The 15,243-nt window shown below is 49.8% G+C and overlaps 1 protein-coding gene across 1 annotated transcript in view; it reads right to left on the bottom strand.

The window, feature by feature from the left end:
• The window catches only part of LOC144133069 (uncharacterized), a 35,471-nt gene that overhangs the window by 4,056 nt on the left and 16,172 nt on the right, over window positions 1-15,243 (bottom strand). Inside the window, exons 8-13 of the mRNA XM_077665900.1 lie at window positions 14,750-14,886; window positions 13,460-13,794; window positions 6,964-12,400; window positions 6,285-6,475; window positions 5,670-5,728; window positions 871-985 (exon numbers count right to left, since the gene is read on the bottom strand). Coding sequence (XP_077522026.1) covers window positions 871-985; window positions 5,670-5,728; window positions 6,285-6,475; window positions 6,964-12,400; window positions 13,460-13,794; window positions 14,750-14,886 — 6,274 coding nt within the window. The remainder of the gene's footprint in view (window positions 1-870; window positions 986-5,669; window positions 5,729-6,284; window positions 6,476-6,963; window positions 12,401-13,459; window positions 13,795-14,749; window positions 14,887-15,243) is intronic.

Here is a 15,243-nt window from a genome sequence, read left to right on the forward strand (position 1 = left end):
TTCAGTTATTGGTCTCAGTAAAACTTTATTATCCAAATCTTCCTGCATATGTTGAGGTACGTTCGGCAGCAGAATACGAAATTATAGGCGAGAAAACAGGATTTAAAAATCTTGCCGCCAGCCAATTCAAACTCGTCACGTCCTTACCGAAAAAGGGCGAGTTGCCACCATTTCGAATTGAATGGTGGTGTAGGGTAGCCTCTGAGATTCGCGCCCCAAATTCGATGTCCACGTTCGTATTTTAGCTGCAAAATCGCCCGCTGATGGCGGTAGCTGTATTTTGTTTTTTAGTCTTCTATATAGCTTATAAAACCCTTGTTTTCGACGGGATTGTCTATGATTGGAACTGGGCTCTCTATCACACAGGCCGCCTTCTATTTGTCGTCAGTGTCCCTTTAAGAGGTACCACGAGTGCTACAGTACAGCGATGAAATGAAAACTATGTGTACTTTAAGAGCAGGCCGCGCAGCGTGTTGCAGCACTGCCAAGGAATCCACGGAACGCTATCGTCCTTCGGTGCGACCCCTTGCCCGGACAATTTAAGGAAAGGAAACATATATTGGTGGACACCCGAACCACGCCGTAAAGCAAGGAAAATGAAAATTTTTTTAAGGAAGGAAAGGACGCCTGTCTCACATATTTCGGTGGACACCCGAACCGCGCCGTAAGGGAAAGAAAATCCATTCTCTTACGGCGCGGTTCAGGTGTCCACCTAGATGCGCCATTTTTCGCTCACGGCCAAAGACGCCAACGACACCGGCTGTCTGCGACGCTGTCGCGTTAAAACGTGAATGAAAGTGATTGCGTCGAATGACAGGCAATGCCGAGTAGAGGAAGACAGTGTAGGCGCTCTCCGCCAGATGGAGCTACCTGTTCCGGCACCGTAGTCGTCCGCGGGCCGGCTGCGCCCGTACGCCCGGCTGACGCATTCCAGCGGGCCATCCGAGACGGCTCCGGACTCGTACTCCTCGTCCTCGTCTTCCCGCTGCGCAGACGGGTGTAAACGGGGCTTACACGTGTAATATGGCACGGGTGCACTTTCTTATCAGCACCAGAAACTCTCCACAAACGTCTGAGATGGGATTCAGGCGTGGCTCTCGTCCTTTACCGAGCGCACAGGCACCTTTACTTACGTGAAAACGGTGCAAGCTTGCCAGTGTATTCCGAAGCACATGGAAGTACTGCATTCAGCACGTTATAGTTCAGTGCCACCTCGTTTGATTTATTACTGTCGTTCAAGGGAACTACAGACTCATAGTCAACTCCTGAGGATTTCATTTATTCAGCCCCATAATTACTCCCCGAAATTATACCCCTGTTTATCCTGTTCTGAACTCTGCTCTTTTAGTGCAGGAACATGATACCCAGTGAATGAAATCGTATATTGAGGCCATGTGGTGTAGTCTGTGCCGTTAAGTCTGAAGCCATGAATTTACGTGATATTTGGTAGGTAGGCCCCGCAGGCCCCTTGCTGATGCAAAGCGTGGGGCGGTGGCCTTGTTTTCGTATTGCTTGTATTGTATTCTGCTCATTGTGCATCATTTGAAAAACGCGCTCGAAGCACGCGAGAAATCCTGCTTTAGAACGCTCTGCAGGGTGCTGCTACTTTATACAATTATACAATTTAAGATGAGCAGCCAATGAAGTTGCTCATATCAAAATCGTGATCGGTCGTAGTTCGGGATAGAGTGAAGAAAAACGTTGGATGCTCTAAGCTTAGGCTAGTTTGATTCTTAACAAAGCTGTGATTGCGGTGGAATCTTCGTATTTGGAATCCTAGAAGGAAAATATGCCGAAATAGACTGATGCAACCTCGGGGACGATGGCCCTGTAACATTGGCAGTCGCTTTCTCTGTTTGCTGTGCAGGCTAGCCACAAAAAGTTTCCAGAACACAAAAAATCACAACAAAGCTAAACTGCTTGGCATACTATGGATGCAGTCACGAAATAAAGGGCGTGACTTGCATTTTCCTGCATTAGCGGAAAAATGCACCCCTCAATGTCTGGCCACGTATCTAGCCAAAGAAGAAATTCAGCTTCTTCATGGGTTCAGTGTTCCGAACACTTTTTGTGGTGATTCATTCATCTGGTAGCTAATGTAGCCATGGAAGCAACAACTATTCCGACACTTACGTTTCAACGGCACACAAATACTTTTTATCGGGTCGTTACATGTGTTCATATACAGAAAAAAAAAACTCACTTGCTTTTTGCTCAGCTGTGCTGCACGCATCCGTCAACTGCCAACAGCGACCTCAGGTGTACTGCCTTCTCACACACTTTCTTCCACTCCGTGAAGTGGCTTGGGCACCATCGGACACACATACGCCTAGCGTGTTATGATGAATGGCTGAACGGACGCCCTTCTCGTAGCTTGGCGTGCTTCCGAGCGCAGCTATCTATACCTCGCACACGGAAATACCACGAGCGATTCATCGCTACCAATTGCCCTCCGACACTGACTGAGCCGTACAACATATTATAGGACGTGCCTGCATCGTCCTCACTTATGTAACCGGCGCATTTCCTCGCATAACGAGGAAATGCTTGTGCTAAACGGACGCACGCCCACTTCCGGTTGCCCTTGATTCACAAAGTGTGCACAATCCCAGCAGGAAGCACGTCGCTTACGACATTTACGCACAACGGCTCTTTGACCGCGAGCACCCAGGGTCCGCATCTCGACATTTGTAATACAGTCAAGCGCGTGTCAGCTGCAACCGCTTTCGACGGGCATAAAAGACAAAAGACGAGGCATTCAGACCCGGAACACTCGGAAACGAAGAGAAGCAAGTGTGTGTGTGTGTGGGGGGGGGGGGGTGGGACGGTGGGTAAGTACAAAGAGTGCCAAGGCGTCGCTAACGCGGGCGGCCCTTCGCAACGGCGCCTCGAAGACAAACACACAGATGCTCAAACACGGCACCAACGATGCAGATCGTTTCGCGGAAACCTCAACTTTGACCCGTGACCTGCCCCCTTCCCCGCGACGCCTCCTTGCGAGGTCATCGAGGCCTCGCAATTTGCCGAACACGCTCCGAAGACGATGAGGAGAAGGCTTCTGCAGCCGCCGCGCATGCCCACAGTCGAGACGGACGTCCCGCAAACACAGTGCCTCCTTAACGGTACTTGTCTCCTAGACCTCAGTATGTCGCCTATATAGTAGGATCTCCCGCAGCGTTGAGGCCGGACAAGTTTTTTTTTTTTCTTGTGAAGACCCGCGGCTGCCCAACACCACGGTGGTTGCAGATGCATGCCAACGGGCTTGAAGGCTCGCCTTGAAGCCTCGGGTAAAGGTTGTTTGGAAATCGCGGGGGTTTTGCAAGAAAACGCGCCTGTTTCGCTTGTATATCTTTCATGCCGCTGTACGAGGGCATACGCTGCAGACCTTTTGAAGCCAGAACTATCACCACTGGACGCCCGCAGACCTTTGTCCCGACTGTACGTAGGCGACGCCTGCAAAGCAATCTGTGTGCAAGTGTCCAAGTGTTTGCCGAAGAAGAGAGAATGAGGTTCTTTCGAATCATTAAACTCGCCCGGTTACGCTTTCTTTTGAGTCAATGTCTGGACCTTACCCGCCTCATGACCCTACACGCATCGTTCGTAATACCCATTCTACATATGTGCTTGACGCCTCAAAGAAGACGATGGTGATTGGCTCGAAATTTTGCAGCCGTCTGAATGTTATGTCTCGTCCAAGTGGACAGATGAACGGGCTTTGCCAAATGTTCACGTGAAAGCACTTCAGGCTAATAGCGTGATCGTGCTTTAAGGTGCACGCAACATGATGACAACTCGTGACGACAGATTACAAGCCATCCCCAGACCTTGGTGCGCGTGCCTTCACAGAGGCCCTAAAGAGTGGAACTGACTCAGTCGGCTTCAAGTGCTGGACACAAAGACAACAACAGCCCCAAAGACGTCTAAATTATGTTTCCATGTGGCGTCATGCGCTACATTGGCACTTGTTTCATTCTCTGCAAACACATCGGCATACCTAAGGCTAGAATCCTAAGTCGCGTGAGGTGGGAGTAACAAATATAACAGAATTAAAAAAAAACAAATAATGTGAAAAATATTGGGATAAAACGATACATCGTTTCGCTACGTCCGGAGTTCGGTAAAACCTGTGATCGGTGCAAGCGCTAGGGCTCTTGTGAAAACTAATTTGCACAGATAAGTCACGTTCCAGTTCAGCACCGGCAGTATCTCGACGACACTTTACGAAGGCATTCCCGGCCTGCCATCCACCCAAATGCACGTAACTAGAAGCGCTTGGAGTTTCAGTTAACTCGGTAGTGCTTCTCGCATTACCACGTCGCACGTTAAATGGGCATCCGCCGCTTGCGTAGGAGTTTCACGAAGTTTTACCTAAGGCCACTGGTAACCCCGCATATTGTAAAATAATAAGTTTTCGTAAGTTCAGTATTTGGCGAGTTGAGCGAAATTCGTATTTTAAGGGCATTTCGCAAGCACTAAATTTCTCGAAGCAGAGTGGAAGTATTCTTCTTAATTTCGGCATCTTCCCGAAAGTCAAGAAATTCTCTGACGATGATGAAGCAGGCGTGTGGCTTTTTCGTTTTGGTGTCCTCCTCTCGCGTAATACAACGCAGCAGGAATTCAGGGGAGGATAAAAAAGAGGTAAATTTTAAAGATACAGCCATGACAAATGAAGCGAGCTATTTCTGGAAACCACGAGCATTCTCTCTCAGGGAAGAGAAACAGCCTACGGGGAGTTTACACATTTTTTTTTCTCAACTTCTCAACTTCTAGTTATGAATAGGAGACCATGATCTGAAATCAGAAAAATAATTTCGCGCAATAGGCCAGCATGTTGCCGAAGTTATTCTAGTGCGATTCGGGAAAAGAGCGAAAATTAGGTCGCCGCGAAAATTAAGTCCTTTACAGTGTATATAGACTGCTATTCTGGAGTACAGTGTAGGTATGATTTTATGGCTACGTACTGAATGGCAAAAACAACGAAACCATCGCAGTGCACCACCAGTTGTACACAGGTCTTTTCATCTGTGCCCGTTTCAAAGCTCCCCCGCTTCTAGCCTTGCATGCAAGGCGGTCTTGAGCCCGCGCTACGAAGAACATTTTAGGAGGCTAACACTTTCGACATTGGACTCAAATACTTCCATAGTACGAAAAAGCCAATGTACTGCTGCGGCAGCTTATGTCGGCAGGCATTAAACGCCCGTTCACAGAATATGTAGGTGGTGAAAGGTGCGCGCTTCATCTGTCCTCCTCAGCCCTCCCCTCTCTCTTTCCCATCTTTCTGTACCATTAGTCCAGGTAGTTAACCAGACCAGGTAGTTAACCATTAGGTAGTTAACCAGACATCGATATACGCGTGGCAAATCTCCTTACTCTTGCTTTTCTCTGCAACTGTTCAACCCTAGTATTAGGTGTCGCCTCCAAAAGTGGTAATGAGCAATGTAAGTCGTCACTTGCGGCCACACCGGTAGCAATGTCATCCCGAGTAAGCAAGCAGAATAAATTTATTTTTTTTGCTCATATTTTAAGTCACTGTACCATGCCGTACATGTTGCGTCGATTTGCTTCCTATTGGCCACCGATCAAAAACGACTGCACAAAACTCAATTCTAAAAATCATGATATACCTTAGGAACTTATACGTGAGCCTGTGAGGAGTACAATATTCTCACCTTCCTATATTTAGCTGGCACCTTTCCGTCGTTTGACGTCGAGAGGTCTCTGAGCTGACCTGCAAAAAGAAAGGAGGAAAAAGATAGTGACGTCCGGCTTGAATGCTATGCAGGTCACGTGACGCTGCTTATGCAATGTAAACACAAGTAAAATGAACGAGCGATGGCTGCGCGCTCGCCTTAGTCCAATTAAGCAAACCATTGACGTAGCCAGTCAACATGACTGCTCGCAGTTTATGACATAACATTAGGAGCCGTCGTATTGTCCAAACTGCTTAAAAAAACTCAACGGTCTCAGATGAAAACAGTGCGATATTTTTACTCAGATTGAGCGACAGCAAAGCAAGGAGTATGCTTTTCCGTAACGAGAAGACAGGAGCTTGTGATGCACAAGAAGTTCGCTCAAATATTTGTACCAACAGGAGCAGCTTGTTCTGAATCCCTTTCACTTCACAGCAGGATCCAAAAGCTCGTCCAGTATGGTTCCTGCCGCTATATAACTCAATCTTCACGGCAACTGTCAGTGAAAAAACTATTTCTGAGCTTCCACCTCGACCCCAAAATCAGACAAGGTAATCTTTCAGTCACCCAAGATTATAGCCGCTTGCTCCTTACCGTAGAGGTAACGCTCGTAATTTCGGAATGTGTAGGGCCCCGAGAAGTCTCGCATGCCCGGGGCCAGGACAAGTTCTCGGAAGCGATCCACGAGTCGTTTCACCAGCACGTTCTCGTGCGTCCGGCCGCTGCGGATCTGGTGTCGCTTTAACTCCTGCAGCTCGCTGAAGAGCTGCCGCTCCACACGGTACCTGAATTACGCCCACAGTAAAGCAACGCTGGTGACAGAAACTCTTATTACATCACTTGCGAACCTTCTTGTATGTCTAGTGCATAAAGATAGGAAATAACGGCAATCTGGTTAGGCCTAAACTTTTGCAAATACAGTTAGACAATGTGTGGTTTGAGTAGCAGGACGGCATACATGTCTGTTCAGCATGTCTTCAAGCTGGTTAAGGGAATCTGATATGCAAGTCAATTGCTGGCACATTGTACTGTCACTAGTTACGACAATAAAATGATCAAGACAATATTCGTGCTGTCTGCACGAAAGCTTACAGGACAAAGCAGGGTACAAATTAAAAACATACAATGTAAGCTCTATGTGCTGTTTGGTTTTTGTTCAGCCTGGGGTCTTACTGGGTCCAAGGACCATTTACGGGACACACATAGTTTACCACTAGCATGGGAGTCTTAATTTTCTGTAGCAATGAAGAGCCAGCCATTGTGCGGAACTCACTTTCTAAGGCTTTCTTGGACGGTCATGGTAAGGTCCTCGGAAACCTTCGTGCGCTCCGAGAGAGGTCGCAGTTCAGGCTGCCCTCGGCGTCTTCGCTGGCCCTTACCGCTATCACCTCTGCCGTTAGCTTTTACCTTGGTCTTACGTGGACCTTCACGGGCTTCGGCCTCAGGACGTCGCTCTTCAGACACAGGCCTTCTCGCTCTTGTGCTGTCTTCAGCCGCACTTCCATCGGTATCATCCCTACCAGGCGATGCTTCCTCGTCTTCCCCCTCTCTCATCTTACGCCTGGAGTGCAGAAGCCTTCGGCGTTGTAACTCCAACTCCTGAGCTGCAGAGTCCGACAGCGCGCCCTGGCGATCAACCCCGTCGTCTTCCTCGGCGGAAGACACTCCAGTGGCATGCTTCTCTACGTCGCTGAAGCCAGAGTCCTTCAGCGTCGTCGCTGTGTAGTCGGAGCTGCGTACGCTCGATTCTGGAGATCGATCGTGCTCGGACTGCGTTAGACTATGGCGCTTGATGCCGACCGGCTGCAGGGACACACTCTTCTTGTCTCTCTCTTCCTGGATGCCGCTTGGGCTGCCCCGTTTACTATCAGCACCCTGCTGTCCTGCTACTGCAGTATCTGGAGGGGTGCTGGCCGTCTTTATGATAGACGGCAGCTTCTGAAGTTGCAGGGTGTCCTCCAGTTTCAGTTTGTCCACGTTTGCACCGCCGGCTTCTACAGGAGACGTCAGACCACTTGCTGGTGTTATCCACTGAGCAGCCCTAGTTGGGTGCTTAATGTCTGGAAAAAGGAGCTCTCTAGATCTGACATCATCGAGACTGCCGTAACCCACGGCATCCCATGATTTAGTCTTTCGTAGCGGTCCCGGTTTCCGAAGCCGAACCACATCTTTCAGTGTCCTTTTCCCAACTGCTATTGTGTCCGTGGTCGCAATGGGGCTGTTCGCGGCGTCTCTAGTCGCTGCTGATCTGGCAAGAGTGACACTGTCCAGAGGACTGGTGCAGCTGTCGCTTAAAGCAAGCTCGGCTTCTTTGCCTTCCGTAGACGTTCCTCTGGTCTTTGCAAGAGAAGCCAAGGGACTCGTCCCACTGTCAGCGATTGTCGGCTCCGCCTGGATGCCGGCGGAATCACTTTCCGTAACGGTCCGCACTTCGCCGATAGGGCTTGTGCCTGTTTCTGCGAACGCTGGAATCGCAGCGATGTCGGTCATGGGCGTCTTGGTGGCCTCTTCTATCGACGACGACCTCACGGCTATGTCCACTTCCGTAGAACCGCTGCTGCTACGAGACAAGCGGGAGTACTCAAAGGCAATTGGGCTGCAGGACGCATCGGCAAATTCCACTTTGCTGATCTTTGGCTCATCTGGTGAAGTGCCGAGACATACATCGGCCATGGCAGGCTTTTCAGCAGCGGTCGTAGGCTCAGCCCTACCAAGATACTGAGCGGACTGCTCAAGAGGACTGCTGTAGGCGTCTTTCGTGTAACCCTTGTGAGGGCTACTTGCCTGCTCAACGCCGGGTGTCATAGGGAATGGACTGATTCCAGTGTGCACTGTCGTAAGGGTCTCGGGTGGGCTTGTAGCCTTGTCCGACATTTCGTCAGAGAGGCGTATTGGGCTCACTGCAGTGTTGACGACGTCTCGTACCTCAGCGGGTATACTTGATTCAAGCGGGCTACAGGCAACGTCTCTTGTCTCCCTCCCCTCGACAACAATCGGACTGCACTCGCTATCTCTTGTCGGCTGTTGGTCCATAGGGGACGTCGCGGTATCCGTTTTCTCAATGGGTTCGGCGTGATCTGGCGTCTTTTCAGACATCAGGGGCGTGCACGACGCGTCCGCAGTCATGTCTTCAGCTGAGCCCGTCCATGTCTCTTTGTCATGAACTTCAACTATCATAGGGCTGATCTGTTCGTCTTGTCGGATCAGGGCAAAGAAAGGACTGGAAGCACTCTCTTTTTGGTCAGCGGTCACATCCACAGGACTGCTCTGAGCGTCCACTGTTGTCGTAATGTCGGCTGGACTAGAAGCTGCATCTGTTTTCTCAGCATGTTCCAAACCAGGACTGCAGACGGCGTCTATCATCTCTGGCGTTTCTTCGGCCAATTCGAGGATGGGACTGCAGGAAGCATCCGCTCTCTCTCGACCCTTTCCAACGTCTGTGCTTATCGGGCTGCAGGTTGCGTCTTCTACGGGCTGGTCGATAGACTCCGCAGGGCTGCATGACGCATCTACCTTTTGCACAGCAGGACTGCAAGCGACGCTTTCAGTCTCCTCTGCAACGGTGCTGCAAGCAGCTTCTGCTGTGTACTCCTCTTCGTCCGGGCTTACGCCCTTTTCAGCAAGTTCAACCGATGAATGCCTGGTACTACAAGCGGCATCTACCAGGCCAATATCATCGGACCCACACGCGCGTTCAACTTTCTCTGGGTCCAGAACTGGGCTGCATGCCGAGTCTCGTGTGGATGGCGGTCTTTCTTTAGGACTTGTGCTGGTTGACGCAAGCTGCTTAACTTGAGCGAAAAGGTCACTGACTGCCTCAGCAACCAGCGGAGGAATACTTGACGCATCCATGCGTGACTCCTGGTCTTCGTCTTTTGACGTCTCCTCAGTCTCTTTAGAAGCCTCTTTGAGAGATGTGTCTTCTGTCCGAATGCCTTCTGGTGAGGCTCGCCTCGAGCTTGGAGATGGTTGCTTCTCAAGCCCCGAAGCACTTTTGTCTCCAGGCGAGGAGCGCTGAACGCGACTGTACAGGTCTACAATCGCTTCGGCGACCGTGCTAGAAAGCCTTCCCTTCTCTATGCCCTCCTCTTCTGTTACTGAATCAGTTTTCTGTAAGCTTTCAGATGGGGTGAATTCGGCCGTCGCTACGGGTTCACCGCCCTCAACGGTGATTTCGGATGTGCGTTCTATAACTTCCTCTTTTCTAGTTTTTTCGGTAGTTTCTTCAGAACTAACCTCCTCTTCGAAGCGGTGCATTCTAGAGGTTTCTTTTGTGACACTCACTGTTTCCAGGGACGATCTCAAGCTCTCTTGCACACCCTCTGCCGAAGCACCGCTTTGAACAGAATCACTACTGTCGCGTCTCTCCCGCCTTGCACGGTCGCCGGGAGGCCGTCCGCTTTCCGCCTTCTTAGGACGGCCGCCATCTTCATATTCTTGATTCGACAATCTCTCCTTGGCCGGCTGTTTTCGACCTGGTTTCTTTTTTGATGATACTTTAGTTTTATCATCAGCCTGTCTTGAAATTTCATCAGCCACTTTTGTTTCCAAGTCTTCGACGACACTCAGTTCCGTGGCACGTTTTTCAATTATCTCCTCTTCACATACTTCTGTCGAGACTATTTCGTCGGAAGCACTACTGTCCTTTCCATGATGGTCTCGACCTGGCCTGTCTGCTGTAGGTGCTTTGCTTTCTCGAGGCTTCGTTTTATCGCCGCTCTTTCTTTTATCAGATGTGGAGCCTACTACTGTTTTGGTTTTCTTTGACTGCTCTTTCTTTGTTCCCAGCTTTCTCTCCGACACAGTTCGTTTCGTTGAAGACCTGTCATCCGATTCAACATACTCACTCCGGCTCTCTGCAACAGATTCACTGGACGATACTTCATGCACGAATTTCTCCTCGATTTTCGAATAGCGTTTCTCAGTTTCGTCTGTCACAACGCGGTCACTCATTTCCTTAGCGCCATCTTTCGAATTTCGGTCTACGGTGTCATGTGTTGTGTCGTCTTCTTGGCCGTCCACATCGCTGCCACTAGGCGTTTCTTTCCGAGTGCCTTTTTGCTTTCTGTGTTCCCGGGGTTGGCTGGTCCCAGTGTCCTTCGCTTTAGTTTCCCTTGAGCCTTTACGCTCCGCTGTGTCTTTGGCTCTATGTGCCTCTTCTGTCGGTTGTGTCTTGGCGCTTTTCTTTGGCTTCCCTGGTGGGTCTTGTACTAGAGCCTCTACTGCGGTGCCCTCTTCCCGCCTGGCAACGAGCCTGTCACTCCTTTGCTCGAGAGCGCTGTCAGACATACTGGTCTCGCTAAAAAACTCCGCCATTGTCGCATGGCTCTCAATTTCTTCGTACTCGCGATGCATTTTAGTTATGGTAGCACTCTCAAGTCGCTCGTCTATTGTTGCGTGTTTTTCTTTACTAGGGCCAGTGCTTGCAGCTGCTGATGACATTGCTGTGGCCTTGGACTCTGACGTCCTCGTTGGCTTCGCTTTCTGCTTGTCCTCTTCACTTTCAGCGCTGTCTGAATCTTCTGCAGATGACGAAGGATCTTCAGTCTTTGCCGGAGTTCGTTGGTCGGGTACCCTTGTAGGCTTGCCGCTGGCTTTCTTAGCGGAAATGGCATCCTTAGTTGGACGCGCTTTCGGGTCACGTTTCTCTAGAACTTCTCTCTCCTTCTGCTTCGTTTTTCTAGTTTTTGCTACGTCGCTTGCAGAGCTCCGTTCTTGCTCAGATGCACTTCGATCTACAGGTTCCGCATCCCTAGAAGGTTTACCAGCGCGTCGTGCTGACTTCTCCGGTTTCTCTTTCTTGGCGCCAAAATCATCTGCCTCTCGCTGTCTTCGATGTCTTCCGGACATATCTCGTGACAGACTCCGAGGAGCAGCCTTTGTCCTGACTCCCTTTCCTTTTGTTTTAGCCTTTGCGGACTCACTTTCCGAGCTGCTGCGCCCTGATGAAGAACTTCTTTCCTTGGGGCTTCGCCTAGCCTGCTTCACGGTCTGCTTGACTTTGTCTTGAAAACGTGCGGCCTTCTCTTTTTTCGCCTTTTCTTCCACATTTGTGGTCTCAGCTTTCCTTTCCAAACGCACGGTTGTCTCCTCCACTGCAGCTGTTTCACTCGTCTCTTTTACAGTATGTTCTCGCAAACTGTCCTGAGCTTGAAGTTTGCTGTGACGAGCTGACAGAAGAGCTAGGAACCGTTCGGCGGCTCTGATGACCGCTGGTGATTTCATCTCCGGCCGCGATGCCCCTTCGGGTACTTGTCCTAGAGTACGAGCGGCCGAGGACTCCTTGCCCAGCAGCCTGGCCCTGGTGTCCTCCTCGGAGGAAGCTCGACCCGTCTCGCTGCTCTTTCGCTCGCTGAACGTAACTGATGTGAACCCTTCGGGCGTCGTCTCGACGTTGTCCCGCACCTCGCCGCTTACCCTGACCTCTTCACCTTCGCCGCCGGAGGGCCGACGCGTTATCCTTTTTATGATGTGGCCCTCCATGCCGTCTCTCTTCTTGACAATGACCTCATCGACGACACGATGAGTCGTGGAAGAATCGAGCTCGACCTGCTTCTTTCTAGACTCCTTATGCGCAGCCTGGTCCTCCTGTGGGCCACCCCTCCTCTGAGAGGCATCTCGTTTCTCAGCGCGTCGGTCCTCGCCCGACGAGGAGTATTCCTCCGTCTCTTCGCTCCCTTCCGCCATGTCGCCTCCTTTTCCTTTTGAACCTGCATGAATAGTGTGGGGCTTTAAACGAACACGATGACCAAAACACGGCAATGTTGTCAGAGTCAAATGTCAAGTCCAAAAAAAAAAACGGCTTTTTGAAGGCAACCGTCCTGCTTAGCGATGTAATTTGCGTTTGTCATTGCTACATACCTGCTTGCTGGGTCAAGGGCATGCACACCATGTAGACGCCAGTTTCCAGCGCAGATAATATGCAAGACATCTGCCGATGCAAATAACAGCATGGGCCCAAAATCCTCACAATTAAGCTACAACGCATCCTCAGTGCGCAACGCTGTTTCGCATTTTTAAGCAGCCTCGTTAAGAAAAAAAACACATCATCAAACACCTTAGCTTCGACAGTAGAATCCGACACAAAAATTACAGGGACGCTTAATTTCCATCATGCTTAGATAGTGTGTTAGCATTAGGTATTCTCCTTTTTTAATTGCTGAACCAGACTTCCGACTCATGAATGCTGAGTCATTCGCAGTCATTATGAGTAATTATCAATTGTAGAAAGTCATTTTTCGCGCCTCCCGGGGCAGCCACCTTCCAGCTTCTCCTTGCTCTTCCCTACAAGTAGAAAGGGGCATTTCCCTTCCTCCAGTTTGACACCTGCCAGGTGGCAGATGGTGGCAAGAGGCTCTTACACCTGCCAGGTGGCAAATGTACACAACCCCGTACGCCGCCGTACACAGGTCACTTTTTTCGTCAAGGGGGGGGGGGGGGGCTCTAATGCTAACGCAGTAATGCTTACGTTTATATAGAATTTTTAATGAACGAGAAGAAACCGCCTCAAAACATATCCGAAAGCAGCTTCTAGGTGCACAGATAGGCGAACAGAAGCGGCACAGCATGGTTGGGCGGGCACCAAGATTGTTCGAACAAGATGCCAGGTGTAGTCTCGTTTGCTGTCGACGCGCACGAGAAGTGAATAATGATGTGCACTTTCACATGATTGGTAGATTTTGAGTCGACCAGTTGGGGGAAATATGTCAGGGAGATGCTTCACAACAGCGACGAAAGACCACGCAAAAGCAGAGAATTAACAGACTCACCGCCGCCCCGTTTCCGCCTTGGCTGGTGCACCCTGGCTCCCCCGGAAGTCCTCACGTACACGTTGGTGATGATGGCCTGCTTGAGCGTGCGGCCCCCTTCGATGAATGTACCCTGTTTCGTGACGGCCTCTACGTCTCCCAGGAGCCGTTCAGTGTTAGCTGCTCCGTACTCTCGCGATTCGAAGTAGCCGGAATCGGTCTGCACGGACGACTCGAGCGTCTGCACGTGCTTCACGTCGAGCAGTTGCATCTCTCCTCCCTGGGCTGCAGCCTCGGCTGGCGGCGCTTCCGAGTCGCACAGCTGCTCCGTCTTGTGCAGCTTGTTGATGCTGAAGCTGCGCCAGTGAACCACCATAATAAATTCAGTTTCAATTCCTTTATTATGTTCATTTCTTTAATGCAATACATGTCATCACTGTCTGGATCCTTAGCCAAAGGCTAGTTATGAATTCATGCACTGAAAGCAAAGAAATCGTTGAGGACAAATGTTTTCACTGCATATCAAAATAATACATGTGTAAAACTCAAGCAAAAATGCGAAAAGGTACACACAGATAACTCAAATTACACAGCTACAGAAGCGCTAATGAGTTAATAGCAAAGTTATACACATATACAAATGTTGCAGGAATTCAAAACGTTCAAGTAATAGCAAATTAGTACAAATTAGAAAAGTGCGCAAGGGCTAATAATAATAAGCAGGGATATGAGAGCAAGAGCAGCATTAATGATAGAAAATAAAGGCACTTGCCTCCGAGTTGATCATTCGATGATATGATAGGAAAGTAAACCCGACATCGACAATACAGAGGTTGATAAGAAATCCTAGGCTCAGCGCCGGGTCTATATTTGTAAGAGGAATTTACTTGGTTTGTTTAGCAGGCTTAACAAAGTGAAAGGCCTGGTCTCTCAATCAGGAAAGACGCCGGTTGTCCTTTAGGAGCATGAGCTTCGGCAGCAATGATTACCCACTAATTACGGCAGGGGAAAATGAAGCAGGTCTATCTTACGCACGCAGTCCGAAAAGGCTATAGCCTCTTCAAGCTAGGCCCAAAGGCTAGTTGTTTTAAGGAACAATAAACAACCAGATATTTGACTGCTTTAAATTTTTACATTTGCTGCCAAAAAATACGTATCGGAGCGCCCAATGACTGCGTAGAATAGTCAGTTCCGGCTCTACGCGATAGCAGTGGCTCCGGGCTTGTTCTGAGCGCCGTCCCAAGGATGGATTTATGGTTCGTTCTAACTCTTGTGTTGTGCGGCATTCGCTGCCTTTTCTGGGAGGCGTACCTGTGTTCCAGCCACCGGTCGATGTCGTGTCGGTCGGTCATCTTGCAGAAGGGAAGAGCCCCGTGCAGGCGCAGGTACTTGGCGCATCCTCGGTTGCCACGCTGAAGGGATGCGTCCAGTGGAGTCAACAGTTGACCCTGCGTGAAAAGTAACGGAGAGAGAAAGGGCACGGAAGTTTAAGGGTGAACACGTCGGTTTGAACATTTTACGCTTGCTCGCAAAGGTTGGACGCAATGCGTACAATATTTTTTACACGCTTCACGTCGACGATTGTCATTAGCGAACAAAGACAATAATTGCATCAATCACCGTTTGCGTTCGCATGCATGGCGGGCGTGGATTACAGGAAAGAGAAACGGCATGTAAGCTTATTACGTTATTGGGCTCAGTCTCTATGCTTTTACTGGTGGTGTGCAACGTAGAAGGGGAGAGGGGCAGTGCACAAGTGCTATTCAGTGACGATAGTTCCTCCAATATCGAGACTATAACACGTT

This window comes from Amblyomma americanum, chromosome 5 (genome assembly GCF_052857255.1).
Source record: "Amblyomma americanum isolate KBUSLIRL-KWMA chromosome 5, ASM5285725v1, whole genome shotgun sequence".
NCBI classification, from domain to species: Eukaryota; Metazoa; Arthropoda; class Arachnida; order Ixodida; family Ixodidae; genus Amblyomma; species Amblyomma americanum.